The sequence below is a fragment of the Pelodiscus sinensis genome, chromosome 14, assembly GCF_049634645.1.
Source record: "Pelodiscus sinensis isolate JC-2024 chromosome 14, ASM4963464v1, whole genome shotgun sequence".
Classification (NCBI taxonomy): Eukaryota; Metazoa; Chordata; order Testudines; family Trionychidae; genus Pelodiscus; species Pelodiscus sinensis.
Window position 1 is genome coordinate 35,177,508 of NC_134724.1, and position 26,678 is coordinate 35,204,185.

General features: G+C 60.0%; 1 protein-coding gene across 3 annotated transcripts in view; it reads right to left on the reverse strand.

Moving 5' to 3' along the window:
• The window catches only part of CSK (C-terminal Src kinase), a 63,755-nt gene that overhangs the window by 7,014 nt on the left and 30,063 nt on the right, over positions 1-26,678 (reverse strand). For all 3 annotated transcript variants that reach the window (XM_075897427.1, XM_075897428.1, XM_075897426.1), the window contains exons 2-5: positions 7,304-7,381; positions 6,746-6,859; positions 4,530-4,642; positions 2,354-2,573 (exon numbers count right to left, since the gene is read on the reverse strand). In XM_075897427.1, the coding sequence (XP_075753542.1) occupies positions 2,354-2,573; positions 4,530-4,642; positions 6,746-6,859; positions 7,304-7,318 (462 nt within the window). In that variant the 5' untranslated portion in view covers positions 7,319-7,381. The remainder of the gene's footprint in view (positions 1-2,353; positions 2,574-4,529; positions 4,643-6,745; positions 6,860-7,303; positions 7,382-26,678) is intronic.

Below are 26,678 nucleotides of genomic sequence, written 5' to 3' on the forward strand. Positions count from 1 at the left end.
CACAGCCCCTCCCCAGCCCAGCCAACGGCCCCGCCCTGACCCACAGCCCCTCCCCAGCCCAGCCAACGCCCCCCACCCTGACCCATAGCCCCTCCCCAGCTCAGCCAATGCTCCCCGCCCTGACCCATAGCCCCTCGCCAGCCCAGCCAACGCCCCCCCGCCCTGACCCATAGCCCCTCCCCAGCCCAGCCAACGCCCCCCGCCCTGACCCATAGCCCCAGCCCAGCCAACGCCCCCCGCCCTGACCCACAGCTCCTCCCCAGCCCAGCCAACGCCCCCCACCCTGACCCACAGCCCCTCCCCAGCTCAGCCAACGGCCCCCACCCTGACGCACAGCCCCTCCCCAGCCCAGCCAACGCCCCCGCCCTTACCCACAGCCCCTCCCCAGCCCAGCCAACGCCCCCCCGCTCTGACCCATAGCCCCTCCCCAGCCCAGCCAACGCCCCGCCGCCCTGACCCATAGCCCCTCCCCAGCCAATGCCCCCCGATCCATAGCCCCTCCCCAGCCAACACCCCCCGCCCTGACCCATAGCCCCTCCCCAGCCCAGCTAACGCCCCCCCGCCCTGATCCATAGCCCCTCCCCAGCCCAGCCAACGCCTTCCTGCTCTGACCCATAGCCCCTCCCCAGCCCAGCCAACGGCCTCCTGCTCTGACCCATAGCCCCTCCCCAGCCCAGCCAACGACCCCCGCCATGATCCATAGCCCCTCTCCAGCCCAGCCAATGCCCCCCACCATGATCCATAGCCCCTCCCCAGCCCAGCCAATGCCCCCCGCCCTGATCCACAGCCCCCCCCCAACATTATCTGCCCTGATCCATAGCCCCTCCCCAGCCCAGCCAACGCCTCCCACCCTGATCCACAGCCCCCCCCAACATTATCTGCCCTGATCCATAGCCCCTCCTCAGCCTAACCAATCCCCCCTGCCCCAATCCATAGCCCGGCCCTGCCCCCAGCACAGCCAACGCCCACCCCTTCCCTCCCCTCGTTCCGCCCTGCAGCTCTCTGGGGCAGATAGTCTGATCTGTCTCCCCACATTCGTAACAATCGTTCCCAGTTTCCGGCCCTCGCTTCCCCCGGCTATTTGAGCCCTGCCGGTCCCGCGGAACAGCCGGGCGGGTTTCTGTGGCCCAGCCAAGTCCTTTCAAAAAGTTCTGCAATCAGCCAGGCATCTGCAGCACGCAGGGGGCATCCCCCCTCCAGGGCCTGGGGGTGGGGAAGGAATTGGCCGAGACGCCAGAGGGAAACCGTGGGTTCCAAATGGCGCAGTGGCACAGTCTGCCCACCAGGGGGCAGCACGAGGCCAGGCCAGGACCAGCTGGCCAGGGCATGCAGAGCAGCTGGGTCTCAGCCCTGGAACAAGGGTGAAACAGGCCACACGCCCACTGGGCAGATGCCCCCTGATCCGCCCCCACCTCCCTGCGCCTGCCGCAGTCCTGCCTTCTGGCCTCGAGCTGCTGGCCTGGCTCTGCCGCTCCGGGCGTTTGCTGGCTCCTGGGCTAGGCAGACCTGGGGGCTCTGCCCCAGCTTGGATTCTCCCACGTCCTCTCCCCTGCACCCCCAAGCTGGCGCCCAGTGCTGGCCTGCACGAGTCCCACCCTAATGCCCGCCCTGCTCTGGAGCCAGGGAGCTGGGGGAGAGGAGGGCGCATTTGCCATGTAGGGCACCAGGATCCTGCCCACCTCCCAGCCACGCTGGGGCTTTCCCCAGCCCTGGGAAACAGGCCGGAATCCCCCCTGGCTCCCGAGCAGCGCGCAAGAGTAACCAAGGGGAATCTCGGGCAGCAACTCGCTCCCCCGCCCCAGCCCGAGGGTGGCAGGAGAGCTCCCGCAAGGAGTCTCTTCGGGGCCCCGCCGGGGGACCGGCCCGCGAGGCAGGAAGTGCGGAGCAGGCCTGTCGGCAGCGTTATCAGGGCAGAGCCAGGCTGAGCTAACCGCAGCACTGCGGGGGCGGCGTGGGGGCTGGGCTCCTCGGCAGGGGAAGGGCGGATGCAGTGACGTCAGTGCAGGCAGGCGGGGTCTGGCCGGTAGCCTGCACTCAGGGCTGGGGCCGTGGGAATCTCCCCCCCCCCCCCCCGGGGCACTGAGTGGCAGGTCCTCTCTCCATAGAGGGACGGAGTCTCCGGGATCCCTCGGCTCGGGGATGGTGCGTGGGGCCACGGCTGCGAGATCGCCACGTGCCGGGGCCAGAGCGGCCTGCACGGGGACCGTGGCCCAGCACCAGGCTTCGGGCCAACTCCAGCTGCTAAGCAGGTGGCTGGGGCAGACTGCAAGGGGCAGGGGCTGGGAGCCCAAGCCTGGGCCGTTCCCAGGGAGGGCTTGGAGGCCTGGCCAGGCTGGGATTAGGGGGGACTCACCTCCACCAGCTGCATGAGGTTCTCGAAGTAGACCTCCTCGTCGATGCTGAGCTTGCTGGAGGAGTAGATGATGCGGTAATGCTCCACCTTCCCCTCGCAGCTCACGCACAGGGTGTAGTCGCCGGGGTAGTTGGTGCTCTCCCGCACCAGGAAGAGGCCCGTCTCCGGGGGGTACAGCAGCCGCTCCGCCTGCTCCCGTGTGATCTTCCCATGGAACCAGCTGGGGTGGGGGAGAGCCAAGGGTGAGGTCACTGTCCCCGGGCGGGAGGGGGCGGAGCAGGGGGCAGCGAGGGGCGGGGTTCTTCCAGCTCTGCCAGTGCCCCCAATCCCGACCCGCAGCCCCCCAGTGTCCCAGCCCCCTACAGCTCTGCCAGTGCCCCCAATCCCAGCCCGCAGCCCCCCAGTGTCCCAGCCCAGTGCCCCCACACAGCTCCCAACCCGCAGCCCACAATGCCTCAGTCTCCATCAGAAGCCATTTCCCAAGGGGCACTGCCAGTGTGGGCCTCACTCCAGCCGCGGGGAGGAGCTGGCGCTGCAGGGGGAGGGTCTTTGGGGGAGCTACAGGAGGGCTGGGGCACAGAAAGAGCTTCCCAGATGCGCAGGGAAACGGCCCCTTCCCATCCGCTCTGGCCACGTCAAACATGTGTGATGTGCACGGTCGGCCGTGAGCAGGAACTCGCTTCCCTCCACGATGTCTCAAACCTCCGGCCCCGGGGCCAAGCCCCAGCTGCAGAACAGCAGGCTACGGGGTGGCAGCATGGTACTGCCGGGCAGGAGGCGCTAGAGAGGGGGGCTTGCCCCAAGTCCCCTGGGGGAGCAGGGAGGGAGACAGTGGCAGGGCGTTTCCTGTGGAGTGGGGGGCAGAGCCTCCCGGGCACGGGGGCAAGCAGACGCTGGAGCTCAAAGGCCATCGGGGCTAGCCCGGGGCGGAGGAGCAGCCAGTGGCAGATTGCTGGCGCCCAGGCTGCACCAAACGAGCACAGATCCGGGGGGCCAAGCAGCGCGAGAGCATCCTAAGCCGCGTGGGCTTGGGAGGCTGCTGATCTGCCCTCGTCTAGTGCTGTCTCAATCCCGCACGTCCCAGGAGGCGGGCGTGGGGGGGGGGGGGGTGCTTCCTCTGTTGCCAGGGAGTGGATGGCGGGACAGGGAGCAGCCTGCCGGGTGCTGGGAGCAGACCAGGGAAACGTCCAATCCCCCGGGCATTTCCCGCCGGGAGAGGAGGTCCAGAGCCGCTGGGCAGCCCTCAGCCAGATCGACTCCAGCCCTGCTCTGCCCCGGCCCCGCTGACAGGGGTTAGCCACGGGTAGCGCCTTGGGAGCCAGGAAACACGGAGACCGACCCAGCCCCAGCTGGTGCAAGAACCAGGAAGCGCAGAAGCGGAGTCACCAGAATCCGAGCCGATCTCTTCATGACGGACCCTCCCCTTGCACAAGACGCTGCCCCCAACCCGCCCCCAGGGCCTTCCTCTATGTGTGGCGCCCGCGTCTGTGGCCTGCGGCAGCCATTCTCCACATCCACACTGCATCGGATCCAAGCCCCACTAACAGCTCTTGCTAACGGGCGTGAGCGCCCTCTACTGGCGAGAGAGTAGACTCCACCTGCACGCCGCCCCCTGCGCCGGAAGGGACAGGACTAGGCGCGATCCCCGCAAGCAGCGGGGGGTTAAACAAGGCGAGGACCGGGCCACAGGGCTATGAAAGGGGGCGGAGCAGACACGTGGGGCAGCATCATGGGGCATTTTGCCTGGCGAGCTGCAAAAACGCTTCCAAATGTGGCCGCATGTCGCTTTGTCGTGCTTAGCACGCGGACAGCTGCCAGGGCTCTGCCAATGCTCACGGCCCCTCCCGAGACAGCGAACGAGATTCGGGTCAGTTTCACAGCTGTTCTTCGGAACCAGCAGTGAAACAGACAGGAACCGGGTCCATTCCCCTCTGCTGCTAGGAAAGCCAGGGGCCCCGATCCTGATGTATTTCTTGGCTGGCTCCCTCATGTCTCGGGAGCTTTACCCCTCTGGTTTGCAGGTCTCCAGTAAGTTAGTCTAGCAGCACTCGAATCATCAGTCCAGCCTCGCTCCAGATCCACCCGCCCAGGGTCACCACAACGCACCCCGGGCCCTATGTAGCAACTGATAGGCCGGGTCTTGCTCCTAGTCCCACCCCTTCCTGTGGCTACTCACGGCATCAGACTGAGTTTGGTTCCAGATTTCACTCCTTCCCGCTTCTGGACGTAGTTGGCAGGGATGATTCCTTCATGGCCCACTTTGTTTTTGGCTTTGTACCAGTTGGGGTCCTGGGAAGGGAAAGCAGAAGTGAGTGGAGCCCCCCTGTGCCAATGCCACCCCCTCCATCCCACTTAGCAATGCAGTGCCACATAGTGCCTCTTAGCGGGGGGACTCCTGAAGACACTACGCAGGCAGCCACCTCTGGGGTGCCACGTGGCAGCTGTTTAACAGCTCACAGGAACGCTGCCCCAAAGTTTCACTCAGGCACTGAAGGAAATGATAGCGTCCAACTGTGCCTGCGAAAGGATCATTTCAATGTCCAGGATGTGACCCCCAGAGGCAGAATTCGATCAAGAGGGAGGAGGTAGCAAGCCCATCCCTTGCAGAAAAATTATCTGGCCCTTCAAATGAGCTGCAGCGTTTAGGGCCCCCGGTGTCCCCACAAGGCACTCGCCTCCCACTGGCGCTGGAAGAGAAGCACCTCCACTCCCCTGGAACGCAGCCTGCAGCGCCTCTGGTTTCCCCGGGGGCCCCCATCTCAGCACTCACCCCCAGCCTGACCCAGCTGCTGAGACAAGTGCCAGGGATGTTAAATATCAGTTCATTGAATAGTTGATTAACCTCATGAATTCTGATCGGTTACTCGACTATTCTACAGCCCCCAGGCATGGGGCCGGCAGCCAGCGCCCTCTGGTCCCACTCTCGAGAAGCCCCCTGCCACTCCGGATCAGAGGTAGCAGCCAGTCCACGAGAGAAGCCAGTTTAAAACCCAGCTCCAGTCGCAGACCGGCTGCCTGTCGCAGAGCCAGCAGTGTGCGGGGAGAGCAGCCCCTATCCAGGGGTGGGGCTGAGCTCCTGGACCCGGTGTGAGCCGGAACTGAGCCGAGCTGCCTGCCCACCTGGCTCCTAATGCACTTTACATGCAGAGCCGCAGCGGATGTAGATCCCGGATCTAGCACGAGCCAGGACTCAGCCGGGCTGCTGGCTAACCTGCTAAAAAATGTACTGGCAAGGGGGAGGGGAGGAATGCGCATCGTCTACAGCATTTTGCTTATCGGTTCATCGACTCCACTGTCACATGCCACCAAGCACCCTCGTCGGAGCTGGGCCCAGGGCTCCGCGATCCAGAACCCTCCCTCTGCCGGAGCTCAGTGGAAGATTCGTCCCTCCACTTGGTGCTGTCTGCGTGGGCGCAGGGTCGGCTTTGCTCCGGCGCTGGGCTGGCCTTGGGGGGCCCCCTCCTGTCACGGGCCTCTCGCACACTGGGGCCCCGGAGCCCGGACTTCCCTGCTCCTTTGCCTCCCTCCCAGCCCTTCCGGAGCGCTGGGAATCGGCCGACTCCTGCCCCATTCCCCCCCTCCCCGAGTTCCAATGCCTCAAAAGGGCCGGGGGGGAGGGGAGGAAAGTGGGGGGCTCTAGGGCCCTAGTACAAGAGAGGCATTGGGAGGGTTGCTCACCACCGGCCCAGCCCCACCGTCTCTCAGGACGAAGTCCCCACCAGACTGTCGTTCGCTGCAGACCCAGGTCTCCGGTGCCCCGGCGCAGTTCAGAGACACCCCCTGCTCCCTGTGGGGCCTGCCTGTGGTGGGTCCGAACACTATGTCCCGGGGCACCTCCTGAACCAAACCCGGGGCACCTGCCGGGTGGCAGCATCGCCTGCCTGGACCGGCTCACTCCTGGCAAAGTCTCACGTTCCAGCCCGTGGCCGCCTCCCGGGAGCTTGACTGAGTGGCTTACATTTCAGAGAGAGTTTAAATAACAATCCCGTTAATTAAACAACGGTAGCTGGGTTTCCTGCCCCGGCCCCGGGGGAGCGGATCCAAGCAAGGCTCCGGCGGAAGGAGGGCACCGCGCGGGCGCTGGCTGCACCACGTCGCGCTGCAGCCGGACTCCCTCCGAGACCCCGAAGCCAGCCCATGGGGCTCCCCGCTGTTCACTTTCCAAGAAGATTCCCCTCCCCTCTCCCACCTCCTAGTATCTGGGCTCCCAAACTTCCTGCGTGCGTCTGACGAGGGGCGGCTCTTCCGCCCCTCCCTGGAGCGCAGGCCGGGCCCCGGGAGGGTGCCCCGAGATGGGGTGCAGCGCCACAATGGCTCCAGCCGCCTTCCGGGAGGGCAGCGAATGGCTGGCGCGCCCCCCCGCTTCCCGTGGCAGGGGGCGGGGCCGGTTACCTTGGTGACAGCCACGATGGTGAGCACGTCCCCTTTGCAGAAGGAGAGGTCCTGCTCCGCGGTGCCGTGGAAGTTGTACTTGGCGATGCACTCCGTGCCGGACGGCCACACGGCCTGCCAGAGGGACAGACAGACGGGGCCTCAGACGGGGACTGGACTCCGCCCCCGCCCGCCCAAGTCACACGTGGGGGAGATGGCTAGGCATGGCGGGCCTGCTGCTTGCCACAGGCAGCCCCCCCAGCTGGTGGCCGGGAGGTTTCATTCGCAAAGCCAGCACGGGCCAGGGAGCCGCCATGGCCGACAGGGCTCTGCTCTCTCTGCTCTCTTGCCGAGCCCCACGTCAGAGCCCCCCTATCCCGCCCGAGGGTTCCTGAGACGGAGGCAGAACACCCGGGGGGGGGGGGGCAGACACACTGGGGCCAGGAACCAGGGAACCCTCCAGAAAGGAGCAGCCGGCACCTGACCCCAACCACGGGCCCCACCTTTGCCTGTCTCCCCTCCCGCCCCACACAGGCCTCAAGCCCCTCTGTCCCGACCCCCCAAAGCACAGGCCATTACCTGCATTCCCGACATGGTCTCAGGCAGGTCCTGGGATCCAATCTCACAGGGGGGACACGTCACTGGGTACCATGAGACCTGGAAAAGGGACGGAGACAGGAGGTGCTGAGAACGATCCCAGGCACTTGTCAGACTACCAGCCCCGTGGGCAGTTCCAGAGCCTCCCTTCCCCCCGGAATAGCCATCTCATTCTTCCACACCCCGAGCAAGGTGGGAAAAATACTGCCGGACATCCCATAGCTCAGGGCGAGGTGGGACCAGTGTCCATACGGCAGCTCTCCTACCCTGGCACGGCTTCCCACACACTCTGGGTGTCTGTGGATGGCTCTTCTACCCTTGTTCCATGAGTCTTTCCCCTGTAAGCGCAGCCTTAGGGCCTGGAGGAGGGCAGCAGAGTGAAACTGACAGGCTTCCCCCAAGACAGCAGCCCTGAAACGGACCAGGCATATCAAGGACACGTTTATGCCTCCTGTTGGGAGGGCAGGGCAGATTGTGCCTGGCTACGACGAAAGTCCAAACTGGACCGTCTCCGCGACAAGGGATAAAGGGACACAAGTCAGATATTCGCAACAGTCACCCACAGAGACCTGCGGGGGAACATTTTCCCCAGCCGGGGCTCTCCCTCATGGATTTAAAGGCGGCTCGTCTCTTACAAAACAATTTCAGGAATCAACTAGCGCGAAAGTCTGCGGAACTGGCCTTCGTATGCAAATCTGACACTGTCTCCCAGGGCCTGGACAAAGACCTGAACTGGATGGGCCATTATAGTCAACACCCTAATGACTTCAAAAGCTAAGTATCACTCTGAGCGTACTCTGTAAGCCTCATTTCACACGGACACGTTAACGGACAGGTTTTCCCCCTTCTTTCTCCTCCCTCTCCCCTCTTTCTGCTTGAATTTCAAACTGTGCGCCCCTTGCTAGGGAGGTTACATTTAGATTAATGGGCTAATTGAACAGTTGACACAATTTGCATTGACTATTTGATTAGTCGATAAGGCTGCCTCCGCCTTTGAAGTGTAGCCACAGTCCCAGGCCCGTAGCGATACTTCAAAGTTGTCTCCAAATTTCAGTAGTTGATGCACCCCCCCAAACTTCTCTCGAGTCCTCCTAAGAGTACTCGTACCACGGGTTGAGGAACACTGGGCTAGTGTGTCGACTATCCGATAGGTATTTGCTTATCGGATAGTCGACTAATCAACTAGTCCTTCACATCCCTACCCCTTGCTTCGTATTAATCATCTGAAGAAATGGGCCGTGCCCAGGAACGCTCACGACACCAGCGACACTTTTTGTGAGTCTCTACGGTGCCACAGGACCGCTGCTGGTTTTTAGGGATAGATGCACCCGACGACCCCTCGGAGGACTGTAAAGTTCTGCAGGAACAGCCGGCTCGGCCCTGCTCCCTCCCTTCTCCGCACGTGCCAGGAAAGCACCTTGCTGGCCCCCCGGGAGCAGGGGAGCGGGTTTTCCAAACGGCCTCTCCCACCGGCGGAAGCCAGGGCAGAAGATGCCGCTTTGCACACCGCCGTTGCCGTCTCAGCACGAGCGCCAGGTCCCCGCCCCCGCCCTCGGTGGCAGGAGCCGAGTCTCCCCCCAGGCACCCGTGTGATTTGACAGAGCAAACAGGAAGCGGTTGGGCAGGCAGCCGAGCGCCATTCAGAAATGCAGAAGCCCGACCTGCACCCGAGCGAGCTGGGAAACCAACCGGGTTCCTCGGGGGGGGGAGGTTCCCCCCCACTGCCTGGCTCTTGACAAAGCCCTGGCTGGGTTGATTGAGTTGGGTTGGTCCTGCTTTGGGCAGGGGGCTGGACTTGATGACTCTTGAGGCCTCTTCCAGCCCCTGGCTGCACTGCATTACCACCTCGGTCCCAGCGCCGCGCTATCACCCCCCCGTAGCGTATTTCACAGGCCCGCCGCCTCGGTTCTGCATCCCGGTTCCCTGCCAGCGGGCGCTTGTGCAGCCGCTCCCAGGAGAGTCTCATGCTGCCCGGCCGATCAGCAGAGCGCCCACCGCTAGGTTTGTGTTCTTCCTCGGGGGGCGCTCACACCCTGGTGCACCCAACAAAGTTTACTCCACACACACGGATGGAAAAAAGATTAGCAGGAGCATTTCTGCATCTTGACCTGCCTCCACACTGCGAAATGACAGGGTGTGGGCAGGGCCTGGCCTTTGACCCGCAGGGGGTTCTAGGACCCAGGTCCTTAGTGCTTGCTGACCCACATCAGAAAACCCGGGTGTGGATGGGGGGGGGGGATTCGGGCTCAAACCTGAATATCAAGCCGGGTTTACAAGACAGCGGAGCCAACCCCTGACGTGCCAGCGTCGGTGCTACGGGAAGACTTTGCCAGGGGAACTTTCTAGGGACATTCCCCCAATAAACTGTTACCCAGTTTACCCATAAGCCTTAGGCTCACCGGGCAGGTAACTGGTTAACCAGGCCAGGGTTGCAGCAGCCCCTGATGGGGGCAGGCGGGACCCCGGCCCAGCTGCATGAAGGCCCAGCCCCATGCCCTGGGCGGGGGCTGACAGGATCGGGGCTGGGCAGCCCCCCTCCGTGGGATCGTGGTGAACCGGTTAGCTGCTTAACCGTGGGTTTAGCGATGCAGCTTGAGAGGGAACTCTGCAGGCGATCCCCGGGTGCCGACAGCAGTTCGTTCTACCGTTCCCAGCCCCAGCCCCAGCCCCACTCCCCGGCACCAAGGGATCCCGCGCTCCCCCAGGACAGTCACACGGCCACGTCACTGCAATGACCACGCAGGCCTGGAGCCTTTGGAAGCAGAATCTGGGCCGGGAAAGTTATTCCAGCAGGGAAGAGCAGTTTTGGGGCCTCTCTCCCCAAACCCCACCCCAGTTACATGCAAGGAGCGGCGGGTGCTGGCACAGCGTCTAGGCCCCTTTGCCCCCGTCAGAGCATGTGTGTGTGTCAATTTCGTTACTGCCTGGAGGCGGAGTGATTCTCGTTAGTAGCATTAAAGCATCATCCAGGCACCAAATCACGCCCCCAATCATGCGCTTGCAAGGCCAGGAGACATCGGCCCCATGGTTCACAAAGGGAAACTGAGGCACAGAATGGGAGCCCTGCAAGACTCTGCACCTTGGGTTAGCGACAGAGCCGGGATCAGAACTTGGCAGCGCCCGGCTTCCCACCCAAGGCATGAGGTCGCAGTGCCCCCGGCCCCTGCCAAGCCCCGCCCAGCCCCTCCTGCCCCGCCAGCAGGGCAAGAGAGGAAACGGTGCATGCACACCTGTTAACTCAGGGCTCGGCTGGCACAGGTACCCGGGCAGGCAAGGGGCAGAGGCAGCTGCCAAAAATGTGTCCCTGGAGCCCCCTTGCTCGTCTCCCCCCCCCCACTCCCGATCTGGCAAGAGGCTCCTGAGGGTCACCAGCAGTCGGCCAAGGGAGGGCTTATCCTAGGACAGGCGGGTCTGGGGGTGAGAACCGCTGTGGCTTCACGGTGGCCTGTTGCCAGCTGTTGTGGTTTGCAGAGGACGTGCTGTTCTAAGCGGTCGCCCCCACCTGCCTGGTGACCAAGCCACAAGTGTCCCCCCCAGTTGGGTGACCCCTTTCCAGTCCCAATGCAGCAGTAGCTGGGGGCTCCCCGACTGAGATCCCAGGGCCAGGCCCTGCAGGGACACACAGGAAGAGACAGGTAGAAAGGGGAAGTGGGCCTGTGACGGCAGAGGCCTGGTCTCCTGAGCTCCAGAACAGAGAAACAGTGCAGGACTGAAGCCAGGAGTCCTGGCTCCCAAATCCCAGCCCCCAACCCCCTGGTGCTCTAACCGCTAGATCCCACTTCCCTCATGAAATCAGAGTGGGGACAGGCTGGGGGAGACTGGGAGCCAGGGCTCCTAACTACTAGGCAGTGCTGCCTCCCTGGAACATCAGAAAGGTTTCCCCGTGCTCCCTTCCTGGGCTGCCTGCCAGGGATGTGCATCTATCCTAACATCACTGCCCCCTGCATGCCCCCTTCCTGGCCCACTCCTGGGGGGCCCATCGGGCCTTTTTAAAAATGAATTCCAGAGACATTTGCTTTGGAAACCCAGCCACTGCTCCTGGCTCTCCCCGACATGAGCCGGGGCCCGTAGCCCCCCGAGCAGCGTTCCCGGGTACAACTCACCACGAGCTCCCGTGATCAGAGCACAAGCCAGAGAGAGGACACCCCTGGGGAGAACCGCATCTCTCTGGAGCCTGCGACCAGCCAGCACGGACAAAAGGAAAGAACAGGGGACTTGAACCACGGGGGTCAGAAGAGACACAACCCTGCTCTCTGAATCTGCTCAGAACAGGAAGGATAGCTTTCTTTGACAGGATGTCTTGTGGCGAAGGGAGAAGCGGTGGATGTGGTATACCTAGACTTTAGTAAGGCATTTGATACAGTCTCGCATGATCTTCTTATCAATAAACTAGGCAAATACAACTTAGATGGGGCTACTATAAGGTGGATGCATAACTGGCTGGATAACCGTACTCAGAGAGTAGTTATTCATGAGTCACAGTCATGCTGGAAGGTATAACAAGTGGGGTTCCACAGAGGTCTGTTTTGGGACCGGTTCTGTTCAATATCTTCAGCAACGATTTAGATATTGGCATAGAGAATATACTTACTAAGTTTGCAGATGATACCAAGCTGGGAGGGGTTGCAAGTGCTTTGGAGGGTACGGTCATAATTCAAAATGATCTGGACAAACGGTCTGAGGCAAACGGGATGAAGTTTAATAAGGACAAATGCAAAGTACTCCACCTGGGAAGGAACAGTCTGTGTCACACATACAGAATGGGAAGTGACTGTCTAGGAAGGAGCACGGCAGAAAGGGATCTAGGGGTCAGAGAGGACCACAAGCTAAATATGAATCAACAGCGTGACGCTGTTGCAAAAAAAGCAAACATGATTGAGATGCAGTAACCGGTGTGTTGTGAGCAAGACACGAGAAGTCATTCTTCCGCTCTACTCTGCGCTGATAAGGCCTCAGCTGGAGTATTGTGTCCAGTTCTGGGCACCACATTTCAAGAAAGATGTGGAGAACTTGGAGATGGTCCAGAGAAGAGCAACAAAAATTCCTAAATGTCTAGAGAATATGAGCTCTGAGGCAAGGCTGAAGGAACTGGGCTTGTTTAGTTTGGAAAAGAGAAGACTGAGGGGGGGACATGAGAGCGGTTTTCAAGAATCTAAAAGTATGTCACACGGGGGGGGGGGGGGAATGGTTCTCCTTGGCCTCTGAGGATAGGACAAGAAGCAATGGGCTTAAACTGCAGAAAGGGAGGTTTAGGTTGGACATTAGGAAAAACTTCCTGCCTGTCAGGGTGGTTAAACACTGGAATCAATTGCCCAGGGAGGTTGTGGAATCTCCATCTCTGGAGATATTTAAGGGTAGGTTAGACAGACATCTATCAGGGATGGTCTAGACTCTAGACAGTGCTGGGTCCTGCCATGAGGGCAGGGGACTGGACTCGACGACCCCTCGAGGTCTCTTCCAGTTCTAGTGTTCTAGGATTCCATGGGCCAGCAGTTAGGACACAAGCCTAAGGGACCTGAGCCCTCTGCCACAGACTTCTGAGTGACGTTGGGAAAGTCCCTTGTGTCTCTGTCACTTCCCCATCTTCACAAGGGCCCTGCCCAGCGGGGACGCCGCGAGGACAGGCCCATGTGAGACCAGGACGTGCTCAGATCTGTAATCAGACAGAAAGTGCAACTGGGCTTTCAGTTCTCGGAAAAAGAGGGCAGCTGAGAGCGCTCTCTCCTGTTCCTGGTCTTCATGCCCAGGGGAAGTTCAGTCCAGTTCAGTTTCACCCATCCGGTGTTACCAAACAAACGGGTGAGCGGGAATCAAAGCACAAGCGGGATAGGACGCTTGGCCCGTCACCCGGCATCTTCACCTATGTAAAAAACGGCCAACGATTCTTTCCTTTATTCAAGCTCTTCTAAAACATCAGAGATCACATTCCTCTGAAACCTATGCGCCGCCATGGGAAAAGCGCACTGAGATCACACCTCCGGAACTGACCCAGACAATAACCGTGACGGGACAGGTCACAGTTATTCAATGTATTTATGTGTGTTTTGGGCAGCAGCTGGGTTAGCCGATCTACATTCACTGGTGCAAGGCACTGTACGACACACCATGAGCCACAGTCCCTGCCCAAAGAGATCCTGGTGTAGCCACACACGGCTACATTTCTATCTCATTTTCCAGATGGGCCTCATTTTCCTGAACCCTAGAGAGATGCCGATGCTGAGCTCTGAAAAGCTGGGCATGATCTTAATTAATTGAAGGCTCATTACATGTTGGCAAGTGACACTGAAACACCCTTTTGGGATTCAAGGATTGTTTTCTTTCTGGCCCGGTCGCGCAGTTCCTTTTTGAAGTGCCAGCCCTGCACACATGAATGGGATCTGAGTCAGGCTGGGGTCTTCCAGCTCACTCCTCGCCAAGGACTAGGGATGTAAAATCCTGTTTAATCAGTTAACCGCTTACACGGGACCCGCCCCAGGCAAGGGGCTGCTCCAGCTAGGCCAGTTAGTTAACCCGAACCAGTCACGCTTACCAGTCAACTGGTTACCCATTCGCAACCCTACCAGATTGGTCAATTATGTGTCAGTTGTGCAATGTTGCAGCTGATGCACGAGGTTCCAGAATTCTGCAACAGAAGAGAATCCTGCAGAAAGGGTTCCGAATTCACGCACAGTAGATCGGGGGAGGGACACGCTAAGGGAGACGGGGCTACTTTTCAAAATATTTTTTTTTTGGCGGTTAGCTTGTGTCGCCAACTCCCACTTCAAGTCCAGATGCATTTGGGCGGCCAGTTATTGCGTGAGTTAAGAGATGGGAACTTAACTCTGTTGAAAAAGACGAATCCCAGCTGCTTTCAGATGGGACACAACACTAGTTTTAGGGGGCTATCTGTTCCTTAGCTAATGGCCCCTCCATTCACACAGGAACGGAAGGGGTGGAGAAAGAAGAGACTAGAAGATAACCCAGAGAACATTTAAGATCCCATTATTCCAAGGGCTGGCGATGATGATCCAGGACTCCTGAAAAGCAAAGAACCCCAGATTTTCAATGCTGTATGGGGGGGGGGCAGATGAGGAAGGGAGAATTCACGAGTACTATTTAGAACCAGTCCAGAACTGTTCATAGCAAGTCCCAGAACCCCGAGTCCTAACGATCCCTGGAAAAGTGGAGAAGTACAAAGCTTTGCACTAGCGACAAAAACCCGACCCACCCCAAACTAAAAATCGAGGCATTTACTTGGCCCCTACGATGTCTGCAAAAATGGGGCCAAACCCTCTTCTCTCCCATCCTTTGTCTAGTTGGATTCCAAGCTCAAAAAGACAAGGACTGTCTCTTACGAGGTGTCTGGGACCCCGATCTTGTCTCAGCCTCTAGGTGCTACTGGGCCAAGTCACCAGCATCCACCCAAGCCTGGCAGCCCTCAGCTAGGGTCCTGGAAGAGTGAAACTAACCAGCCGGCTGCCTCTACCTGAGATGACTGACAGGCAAAGGCGAAAGCAGCACACACTGAATTTTTATACCCTTCCGTTTTAACCATCTCCCCGGGGCTGTGGCCTGGGCGCATCAGGGGGTTTCCATTAATTTTACACCTGGCAGCAACACGTCACCGACACTTGAGAGCCTGTTACTGTCGGTCCAGGCGAGGTCAACGGCTCGGTGGGTTTAACCTTTCGCGACCCAGTGGAGGGCAAGGGGGCAGCCCTGCCCTGGCGTGAAGCTGAGAATGCAGCCCAGGGCAGATCCATCTCCCGGTCGGAGACAGCCACGGGGTGGCGGATGCTGAACTGGGACAGGACGGCTTCGCTGAGGCCCTGCCGCGGTGTCCCCAGCTGCGTGCCTGCAGCAGTGCGGAGGCGGACAAGACAAGCGGCACCCAGGTGGCTCCCAGCCGGGAAGGCGGCAGTGCGCCCTCTGCCAGCGTGTGAAGAGGTGACAAAGGGCGGCAGAAATGGGGGAGCACACGCAGCAGCGGCGAGGTTCTCCACCTCCATATCCGGCGCCGGCAGCCAGACTCCCGCAATTCCAGGAGGATGCTGGTGAACTGGGGAGGTTCGAAGAGGAGCCAGGAAACTGACGCAAGGGTCAGAAACCTGCCGGCCAGGGACGGTCTCCCAGCGTGTGATCTATTTTGCTTCCCAACGAGGTGAAGGGGCGACGTGGTCAGCGTCTACAAGCCTCTCCACGGGGCGCAAATATTTACACAAAGGGGTTTCCCGCCTCGCAGAGAAAGGGGCAGGCCGGCGCTATGGCTGGAAATGGATAACCCCAGCGGGAACGACAATGCAACGTTGTAAACAACGAGGGCAGTGGATCAGGCAGGCAGCTTGCCAAAGGTTTGCCCCCACAACCGTATTTCTGCCAAAAGCTCTGCTCTAGGGATCGCTCGGAGGCATGGGTGGTAGGTGAAGGTAGACCTGGGGGAGGCAAGCTCTCCAGCCCCGCCCCCAACCCCACCCCTTCTGCCCAGGCCCCGCCCCCAGCACCAGAGGGGGAGGGCAGATGCTGGGGCAGCAACACGCCGCCCTCGCAGGTGTCCCAGGAGTGGAGTGTGGGTGGGGCCAGGCGGGCGGTTTGGGAAGGCAGAGCCTTCTCTGCCCTGGGTACTCGCCGCCCCTGCGTCCAGGTCACATTAGATCATCACCGTGGTTCCTTCCGACCTGGGACCCCGCGACAAGGAACCTGCCAGCGTCCGGGCGTGCCGGCATCCTCCTCCCGCATCAAACCGGCTGGGCCTGGCGCAAGCCGAGCGCTGCTGACCCAAGAGCCCGGTGTCGGGCGCCAGCGTCGCTGGGATGCGCTCCCCAGACCCGGCAGCACTGTCTGTGCCAGCACCATTGAGCTTTTAGAACAAAGTGAGGCCATGGTGTCCCCTCCCGGGCATGGGCTCCGCAGCCCCCCAGGAAGGAGTGGAGCCGGATCCCAAGCCTTTGCCCCCGTGCTGGGGATTAGGGTTGGGCTCTCCCTTCATAGCGGGGCTGCAGCAAGCCACGTGTAAGCAGGCAGCTGGGGATGAGGTGGGGCTGGACAGGGAACCCAGGCCCCCAGTCCAGCCGCATTATTGTTACCCATCCACCACAACGGAACACCCCCCCCCGCTTGCAGTATGGGAGAATCCCCCCTCACAATCACCCTAGTCCAGTCCCAGGCGACGTTCCCTCTCATTTTTTCCCATCTGCGTGTGGAATAAATTTTGTTCTATGCACCCGGGCATGTGCACCACCCATAGAAACATGCTGTCAGCTGTGGGCGCCCTGCTGATCAGCTGGGCAGCACCTGAATCTCTCCCAGGGTGCTGCCCAAGTGCTCTGCATAGAGGGAACACTTGTCCTAGGCCCACACAGGCCTGGTAGGGCCCCTCAGGGCAGACACGCCCAACAGACCAGGTCTCTCAGCCTGGAGGGAGCCATAAGGCACTGCACTGGTAAAATGGGAGGCTGTCCCCTACTGGCAGCAGCGAGAACTACAGCCGCCAGCCACTGACACTTTACTGCGCCGCAACTTTCTCAGTCAGCTTTGTTCTAATGGGCCAGATTTCACGGTTTGTGACATTCCCCGTGACCGGGCATTTGGTAGGGCCCTACCCATAACCGAAGCTCTCAACTGCCCAGGAAAGGGGAAGGCTAACTCAGATCAACATCAATACCCCACCCTCATATTTCAGACAGGGAAACTGAGTCACGCAGCAACATTCCCCCCCAAGACCATTTGCACATCTGGAAAGAGAATCCAGCTGCCCTGGAGCCTACTTCCCAAATGTGAAGCAAAACCATGGCCCGGTCCTCTCAGTGATGGCTAGAGGCAGTCTCCGGGGGGTACCCCGGCTGCCCCCCACTGTAACCTCAGAACACCTACTCCTGGTGGTCTCCTCTCTCCGACCTGGGCACTCCGGTGCATGAGGCTGATGCTAGAGAGGCAGCTGAGTGGGAACGGGATGAGGCAGCCTCAATAATTTGAAATCGCTCCCACGCTGGTGGCCTGGGGCCCAGGAAAGCTGTGGTCCCCAGGAGCAGCCGCTGCCTAGGTGCTTACGTGGGTCCCCTCCACTGCAGCATCCGAGCACTGCGGATCCACGATCCCTTTCCCCTCCCATGACCCCACGAGGCTCTTCCATTCCTCGCGCTGCCCTGGGGACGCTTCCCCCTTCCCGGCTCTGCCGGCACGTATCCGATCGCACCTGCCCTCCCTTGGCAGCTCTGAATCCAGAGGGTGGAGGGAGCCGGAAGGCACGGAACGGGCTTTTCCCAGCTGTTTCGCCTCTTCCCGTGCCACCCACCCCTCTGCCCCCGGCTGCTCTGCTCAGCGTCCCCGCCGCACGCCTGCTGCTTGAGGAGGGGAGTCCCCAGCCCAGCCAGAACCTGCTATAAATAAACACGGCGCTGGCAGGAATCCGCTCCATCGGCCAGACAGCTGGGAGCGGAGCTCCCCACTGCAGCAGGTGCCTCAGCCCAGGCGGGACGCCTGCTGCTGCTGCCAATCAAACAGCAGGGAAGCCAGCATCTCGAGTGCGAGCAGCCACGGACACACGCAGCTTGTGCCGGGAAAGGCGGCCCTGGACCGCGGCAGATGGGACAGCGGCTGAAGCAAAACCGGGGGCTGGGCACCGGCTGGGTCTACTCGACCAAGCCCATGCATGGCTAAGGAAGATGGGCTGCTGGCGGGGCGGTAGGTACATGAGGCAGGGGAAGGCTTTGCCTTCCAACCACCAGGCATGGCCCCACCCACACTCCGCCCCCCCAGAACGCCGACAGTAGATATACAGGGGGCGGAGTGTGGCTGCCCTCAGCACCCCTCCCCCCACCAGCATGCTGGGGAGACTGGGGCCATACTCCGCCCCCGCTTCCCATGGTGCAAGGGATAGGGCCTGGGCAGAAGGGGCGGAGCTAGAGGCGGGGCTATGGGGGCTCGCCTCCCCCAGCCGTACTTCCACTCACTCACCGCTCTGCTGGGCCAGGTTAAAAAGACTACACTACCCATCATGCACCAGACAGGGACTCCTCGCCATGTGGGATCACTCCCTTAGCCAGAGCCAGCCTTTCACGGGGCCCTGGCCGTGCACGGCTGCACTGGGCTGAGAGAGGCCCCCTGCTGCGTGGGACGTGGAACAATCCTCACTTTGTTCTTGCCGGCTTGCCCCTGGGAGCCGTCTGATGTCATGGGCCACAGCATCAAGCGAGCCTCTCTCACTGCGACCCGCGTGGGCCGGGCAGGCGGAGCGTGGGTGCCGAGCGGCAGACAGGTCGATTTCACGCAGTCCAGGGCGCTGGAGCAGGGAAATCAGCCCCGCTCGCAAATCTCATTCCTGGCCTACAACGGGCGCAGAACTTCAGAATTTTAAGGATCTACTTTTATAGGAATCCTGCTAAGTCACAACACCCGTCCCCCCCGGGGTGTATTTTATGAAGCACTTGAAGGCAGCGCCTGTGACACGCCAGGCTCCAGGACGGATGCCAACTCCCACAGCTGGCCACAGCCTGCCAGGAACTGTGCCACACAGAGGGGCAGCGGGCGGGCAGGCAGCCTGCCGGGAGCAGAGGGCTGGCCTTAATTTGCAAGTGCAAACAAAGGAGCTAAGAAAATAAGCACCCTCAACATTTGCTTGCACTCTCATCTTCCTGGAGAGCAGCAAAGGATCCCAGCTAGAGCCAGGGGCAGCCCTCCCTGAGGCCTGCTCACAGCCTGGCTAGGAAATACAGCCACAAGCAGGCAGGGGCAAGCCAAGAGGCCGTCACCCAAGGGGTGTGGGCACTGGCTGGTGAATCAGGCGCTGCGGGTTGCTGGGGAGTCGCTCCTCTTTCTGTTTCTTGCCCCATCACTCTTTGCCCGGGTACGTCAACAGTTCATATGCCGCTGCTGCTACTTTTCAGCCTAGACGTTCCCCTTGGCATAGTTCATCCAGCTCCCTGAAAGGTGGCGTGTTCTATAAGCTTGGGCGGCCACCCAGGATAGATTCAAATGCCACCCAGCTGTTTAACAGAGGGCCCACAGCCAGCAACATGTGTATCTATGGGTAGTGCACATCTGCACATGCCTTGGTGCACATAATAAAATTTATTTCACACACAAATGGAAAAAAATTAGAGGGAACATTGGTGGTAGGTAATTAAGATGATGGAAGAATGTTTCCATCCAGCTCGGGCTGGCTACACTGGGGGGTTGGTTTGGCACAGCTCTGTCTCACAGCAGATTTTTCACACCCGAGATGTGTCGCTATGCTAAGGTAAGTTCCTAGCGGCGACCAGCCCACTGCCTTGTCTGGCCTGTAAACTCTCTGGGCCAGAGATTTCCTCTCACTTGATACAGCTCCCAACACAATGGGACCCCCACAGAATACACACAACAACAGAGCTGGGGCAGGAGAAACGCAAGGGGGGGAGGGGAAGAGATCGCAAATATATAGCAGGGGGGGAGGGCATATTAGACCCTTGGCCTTTCTGGGTTCTGAACGTCGCAACTCTCAGATGCCTGCTCCATGGCACTAACCGGAGGGCACCAGTACAGCACCGAACCCATCTCTCCCTAGCTTGTAACCCTAGACGCAACGGTGCCTTTCACCCGGTTTCTCTACTGGAAGCAGCAGGCAGGGGGGACCTCCAGGGGATCCAGCTATGTTCTCTTCTCTCCAAGAACTGGTTTGCCTCAAGCCAGCCACAAACGAGCCAAGCAAAGGACAGGTGCAGTAAGCAAACCAGGCCACCGGACTTGGCTGGTTTCTAGGGCCAGGCAATTAGAAAGTGCAGGTACCAGGAGAGCCCCTTCCATTTGATTGGCAGCAGTGGGGATACCTGAAAGAGAAGCTGAGCTTGCTAAATCCCAGCTAGTCCGTGCGGAAAGTCACAATCTCCTTTTTAGAACCCGATCAGCTGCCTCTCTCAACTGAAAACAAACACAATGGGTTCAACCCTCCCCGGGCACTCGGTTTACAGCAGGGATGTTACATTTCGATTAACTAATCAAATAGCTGGAAATCCCATCCACGACTATTCAATTAGTCAATGAGGACTAGCTCGGCCTGCTTTTGAAAGCTGGTCTGCCCTGCTGGCCATGGGCTCCACTCAGCCTTCCAACTTCGAAACGTACAAGAGCTCCAGCCGGGATTCTTGTCCATTCCAAAGTTGGTACGCCGCTGTTGCACCACTGCCTCCTCCCACAGAGCTGGTGCTGGGGGGAACCAGCCTTTAAGCTGGCTCCCCCAGTATCCCCTACTCACCCCCCCCCCCACTGCCTCTTTGTGAGAGAAGCAACTAGTCAATTAGTCACTTACATCCCTAGTTTCCAGTTGATCTGAATTACCGAGACACACCAGAAGTGCTAGGTGCAGGCTTCACATCCAACTGTGTCTCCCTGGACCTCACCTGCATTAAATACTCCACTTAGGAAGGAACAATCCGTGTGTCTGTCTGTCACACACACACGCGCGACTGTCTAGGAGGGAGTCCTGCAGAAAGCGATCTAGGGGTCAGAGTGGACCACAAGCTAAACAGTGTGACACTATTTGGGGAGCAAAAAAAAGCGCAAACATGACTCTGGGATGCATTAACAGGTATGTTGTGAGCAAGACCTGAGAAGTCATTCTTCCGCTCTACTCTGCACTGGTTGGGCCTCAATTAGAGTATTGTGTCCAGTTCTGGGCACCGCATTTCAAGAAAGATGTGGAGATGCTGGAGAAGGTCCAGAGAAGAGCAACAAAAATGCCTAAAAGTCTAGAGAACATGGCACATGAGGGAAGACTGAAGGAATTGGGCTTGTTTAGTTTGGAAAAGAGAAGACTGAGGGGGGACATGCTAGCAGTTTTCAAATATCTAAAAGGGTGTTACGGGTGGGGGGGGGGGTGGAGATATTGTTCTCCTTGGCATCTGATGATAGGACAAGAAGCAATGGACAAACTGAAGCAAGGGAGGTCTAGGTTGGAGATCAGGAAAAACTTCCTACCTGTCAGGGTGGTTAAACACTGGAATAAGTTGCCTAGGGAGGTTGTGGAATCTCCCTCACTGGAGATATCTAGGAGCAGGTTGCATAGAAATCTATCAGGGAGGATCTGGACGGCGCCTGGTCCTGCCGTGAGGGCAGGGGACTGGACTCGATGACCTCTCAAGGTCCCTTCCAGTTCTAGTGCTCTGTGATTCTATAAATGCCGCTCGGACCTTCTAGACAGAGCCTGGTCTTTGGACAAAGGCTGCTCAGGGCCAGCTGAGGTGCACGTGGTCTTTCCACACAGAGGGCTGAACCAGATGGCCTCCCTGGTCCTTTCCAGTCCTACATTGCTAGGAGTCTGTGGTCGCCCACCCCCAAACACACACCTCCGCTCAGCCACTGGCCAGGGCGAGAGGCAGCGAGGAGACCCAGCAGCACGGAGGGAGCCGCCAGACGGAAGCCAGCAGCTGAGTGCCGCTATCAGAGGGAAGAGGAAGCTTGCAGAAAGCAAGGCAGAGGGGCAGGAAGGGCAAGCGACCGGGGGGAGCTAACTGGACCTCAGGCGTCACTTCCCCCTGCGAGTCCGTTGGCCCCGTCGATACAAGAGAGATGACTCCAAATCGCCGTGAGGCTGAAGAGGCTACGTGGGAGCAATGTGGACCAGCCGCCTTCCCAGCAGCTGTGGGATGGGGGCAGAGAACACCCTTCATTACGCTAAGGGTGGTCAACTCGGAGTAACTGAAAAGGAGTCGATAGGGCGCCTCTGCCTTTCCGATAGAGGCAGCAAGGGAGGCGGAAGCGACTAGTCCTTCACATCCCTACATTTTACAAATGGGGAAACCGAGGCACAGAACCTGGCCCGTGGGAGTGGGTGGGGAAGCTGGAAATACAATCCAGGAGTCCTGGCTCCCGTGGCTCTGCCTTGGTCGGACAATGCCCCTTTCTCCGTGGCCGAGAAGATGCCGGATTGCTGTCCCGCAGGGTTTGGCTTGAATGAAACGGGGCTTTTTAAATACAGGAGTCGAGAACTTCACGGATTTTGTTTTTCATTGGGGGAATAAAGTGGAGACTTGGGGGGAAGGGAGTATGTTAAGTCAGACAGTGCTAGCTGGCACACGCCCACGAGACCGACCCTAAGAGCAGAGGGGCGTGGGGCCCTTAGGAAGCGGAAGGAACCGGGGTCCAGAATCACCCAGGTGTTAAATACAAGCCAATTCCCTCTCCCCGATGGGACAAAGCTCAGTGCACGGAACGGCAAGGAACCCCCCACCCAAGCTGTGGGGGGCACAACACAACAAACCGGACTGCCCCAGAAATGCTGATGCCCCCGTCAGGCCGCCTGCTACAGGACTCTGCCCCCCCACACACACTCCCCCCCCTCCCCCCGCCTGCTCACTCTGGCAGCTGGCGAGATGGGGAGCAAAGCAGCACAAAAATAGAAAAGTCTTTATTAATTGATGGCCCCTCCCAGCCCGGACGACAGCTGCTCTGGAGGGCTAAAAATACCAGAGAAAGGGGAACTGAGACAAGGGTCGTAGAGGTGGGGGGGGCCGCACCGCAGGGAGGAAGAGTCTGGAGACAAGATGCAGCCCTGTTACACAACGGCCCGGCGCCCAGCTGAGACGCTGCTTCACTGCTCCCTCGGCTCCCCTGCAGCACCCGGCAGAGATCAGGCAGGGCCCCGGCCTAGCCAGGCACCAGCAACGCCCAGACGGGGTTTCTTCCTGCTACGGCACCTGTGCCCTACGTCACCGCCCGCGCTGCGGCACCCAGGAACCGGGGGGCTCCGTCGCCCGGGCAACCGCAGGCCGCGGACCCGGTGGCATCATCTCTGTGCTTTCGCCAGGACTGCAGCCTTGCGAGCCGGCGGCAGTTCCTCCACGGGACGCCAGCCCCACGCGCCGGGTCTCTGTGCGTGGCGAGGACGTGCTCCAACAGGGAGAGAAGCAGCAAGGGGAAGTGGGGGGGAGACACCAGACGTCATGGGGAGCGGGGAGAATGAACCAGAATCACTCAGGCAGCTTCTAGAGCAGTAGTGGGGAACTTCAGGCCCAGGGGCCGAATGTGGCCCCCAGCCAGCCTGGATCTGGCCCCTGAGGCTCAGGGCTCCGCCCCAGAACTGGGGAGCCTGCCGCCCCACCATGGGGTTGGTGCACACAAAATCTACTAACCTGGCCCCCCAGGTTCAGGTGCGCGAGGGAAACGTGGGGAGGGTCGGTCTCCTCAGTTAGGAACCCCACCAGTGACAGGGTCGGCGTCTCACTTGCCTGCGGTCCCCGACTGATTTGCCTGTGGGTCAGCGGCCCCCAACCCAAGAAAGGTTCCCCCCCTCCTCTCGACTGAGAGTCGATCGCCAGGAAATTCTCCTGGGCCGCCCTGTACCGGCAAGGAGCCTGCACACCCTAACCTACCACGCAGAGCTGGTGTAGCCGCAAAGCACTTACCTCGGGGTGGGGGATCGAAGGCCTGGGGGCCAGATGTGAGCTCTGGGTTGCCTGGACCTGGCCCCCCAGGTTTAAGGCCTCTCCCAGCATCGGGGAGCCCGCAATGACACCCCCAGCCCCTCCCCCGACTGACTGTTCCGTGGGTCAGTGGCCCCCGACCCAAAAACGTTTCTCCAGCCCCAATTTACATGAACCTGCCTGTACGCCACCTCGCAGCGCTCCTGAGAGGGCAAGTGGAATAGCCCCCGTCTGCCCCGGGGGGCAGAAACCAACACACAGAGGAGGCAGTGGCTCCTTCTCTCCACTGCCACCAACCCCCCCTCGAGTCCTGGCACCCAGAGCGGTTCTCACCACTAGACAGTGCTGCCCTCCTGGCGAGCAGCCATTTGGGCCAGTTCCAAAGTGCTCCAAGGGCCAAAGAGGCACCAGGACCTGCCCCCTTTAGACCCTCCAGCTGGAAGGCTCCAGTCCAGCTGCCACCAGCCTGGGGGTGCAGTGTTGATACCAGCCCCTCTCCACCCGGAACGAGACCCTGCCCAGCGCTCTCGGGAGATACCAATCACAGCGCCAGGCCCGGGGACCCGAACCTGCTGCCTGGCTGCGCTCAGAGCCGGGGGGAGGAGCCAGGCAGGGGGGAGGAGCCAGGGAGCAGCTTCACACTCACTCTCTCAGCCCGGCCACTGTCTTGGCTCACGAAGGGGCCACAACTTGAACGCAGCAGCTGCAGGAGCTGCCCCGCCCCCACTATCCAGGTGCCTGGTGCTCACCTGGGCTAGTGGAGTCCAAGGGCTGGATTTTTTCAGCGGGAGAGGCCGGAATTTCAGCAGCCCGGCTACCAAATTCTCCAGCCCCAGAGCTGGGTTTCCAGCTGGCTCTGCCCGTTCGCAGGCTGGCAAGCGGAGGATCTCCCCTCCGAGGGCCTGACAGTAGGCGTGGGCGATTGGAGAGGCAGGGCGGGAGGGGGGGTGAGTCAGGACACAGCCCCGATCTCAGCACATGGAGAGGCCACGCTCACTAAGAGCCAGAGCGTGGGGCACCCCCGAGAACTCCAGGGCCAGCAGCCGCCGAGGGCGCAGATGGAAAGGGACCGCCGGGGGGAAAGCCGGCAGCCGGAGGAAGGCCGGCCGCAGCCATAGGTCTAACGCAGAGGCCCAGTGAAGGTGGCCAGACAAAATGGCAGAGTCAAGCATGATGCGACTGCCTGATGGAGGTTTGTTCCGTTTGTTTGTTTTAAACCTGTTGCCTATTAATTTCATTTGGTGACCCCTAGTTCTTATACTGTGGAAATAAGAAAATAACTTTTTCTTATCCACTTTTTCCATCACACTCAGAAAAACTCAAATGTCTGAGAACAAGGACAGCAGAGCCTTAACTGTGCCTCACCGCCCACATAGCCTTAACTCTGCCCCACTGGGCTGCCAGTGCCACAGGGCATTAGGGGCATGTGCTGCAGTGCCGGGCGACCTGCCCCAAAGAGGAGGAGAGAAGGGGTGTAACCGCCAGGGAGAGGCAGGCACAGGATGCGCTGTTCCCAGGTATCTCCGAGTGGAGAGCCACGGATCTGAGCTCCCAGGGACACAGGCCGTGGGGGGCCACAATGCTCCTGGCTGCCCCCTGACGCAGGGAGAGCGCGGCAGGGATCCGTCCTGCTGCTTGGAAGGAGAAGGGGGATTTAGCCGTGATTAAAGGAGCTCGAAGTCTTCGCTGCTTGCCTGGGTGGGGGCATCAGGTAGGAGGCTAGATGGGCACGTAACTTGGATGCAAAAGGATGGAATCCACTCTGAGGGGCTTGTTAGCCGCTGTGGTGAGGCAGCCCCATGGCTTGGGGCCCATACCGGGAGGGGGACAATCCCGCCCTGAGCCTGGAACCCGACCCTGCTGCCCTGATGGCTCTTTTCCACCAGCAAGTCATGAGGAATTCAGGTACCTTTGAGGGGGGACGGGGGGATTTCCCAAGCATCCCGGGTTTGCTTCTCCCCTTCTCCCTGTCCAGTCGCTCAGCAGGGGCCAATGTCACCAGAGAGAGCCTATTAACCCATCACTGACCTCCCAAAGGGATCTGCTGCATGGGCAAGGCAGGAGAGCAGCTTTGGGGACTGGCCGGAGCCACCAGCTGTCCAGTGCAGCAGCTGGCAGATAAAGGAGCCACGGGCCCATCCCGCTGGCTCACGACTGGGCTGTCATGCAGCAGCCAGGCAGAGGACGGGGCACTGGGAAATACTCAAGGACAGTGGAGCAGGGTTCTGTCTCCTTCCAGGCCGATTGGCATGGCAGGGGGCAGGATAGGGAGAAGGGAAGTATCCATCCTAGAAATACAGAGAATGTACAAATTCTTCACCAAGCAACACACCTGGGATGCCAGACACTGGGCGGGAGGGGACATACCTCAGCCCGATCGCTGTGCTCGGGGCTGTACAGACACAGAGAAAGAAACACCCTTGTTTCAAAGAATCCACAAACTAATCCTGAAGTCAGCAGGGCTCTGTGCAGGCTCACCTCGCTGATCTGGGAGGAGGCGTGGGACCCAAGCTTGCCGACATAACGTACAACCCCCCAGGCCACTAAAAACAGAGGTGGGCCTGTTAACCTCTGCTAAAACCTTGACCTCGACTGGCAAGCTGTCGGCTTAATACACAAGCTCCCCGCTCCAGCACTGGCCCCTGCCGGCTACCGAGTGCTGAAATACAAACTGCCCCCTCTGCGCTGGGTTTTGACATGCAAGCGAACCGGTGTTTAAAAAAAAAAATAAAAAATCCACCATTTTCGCTGCTGCAGACCAGCCCTAGGCCTGGAACAAGCGGTGCAGCATCTCAGCCGCTGAATGAAACGAAAGGAGATTCTCTCTGCATGTCAGCGAGTGGAGGGAGACAGACTCAGAAGAAGTTGTTTTCAGTATTTCAATGTCTCCCCGCTACCCTCAACCCAAGAATAGCAACTGCCAGAGCCAGCCCAGACTTACTGGGGAAAGGGAAGGGGCAGATGGCTTCAGCCAAGCTACTGAGCAT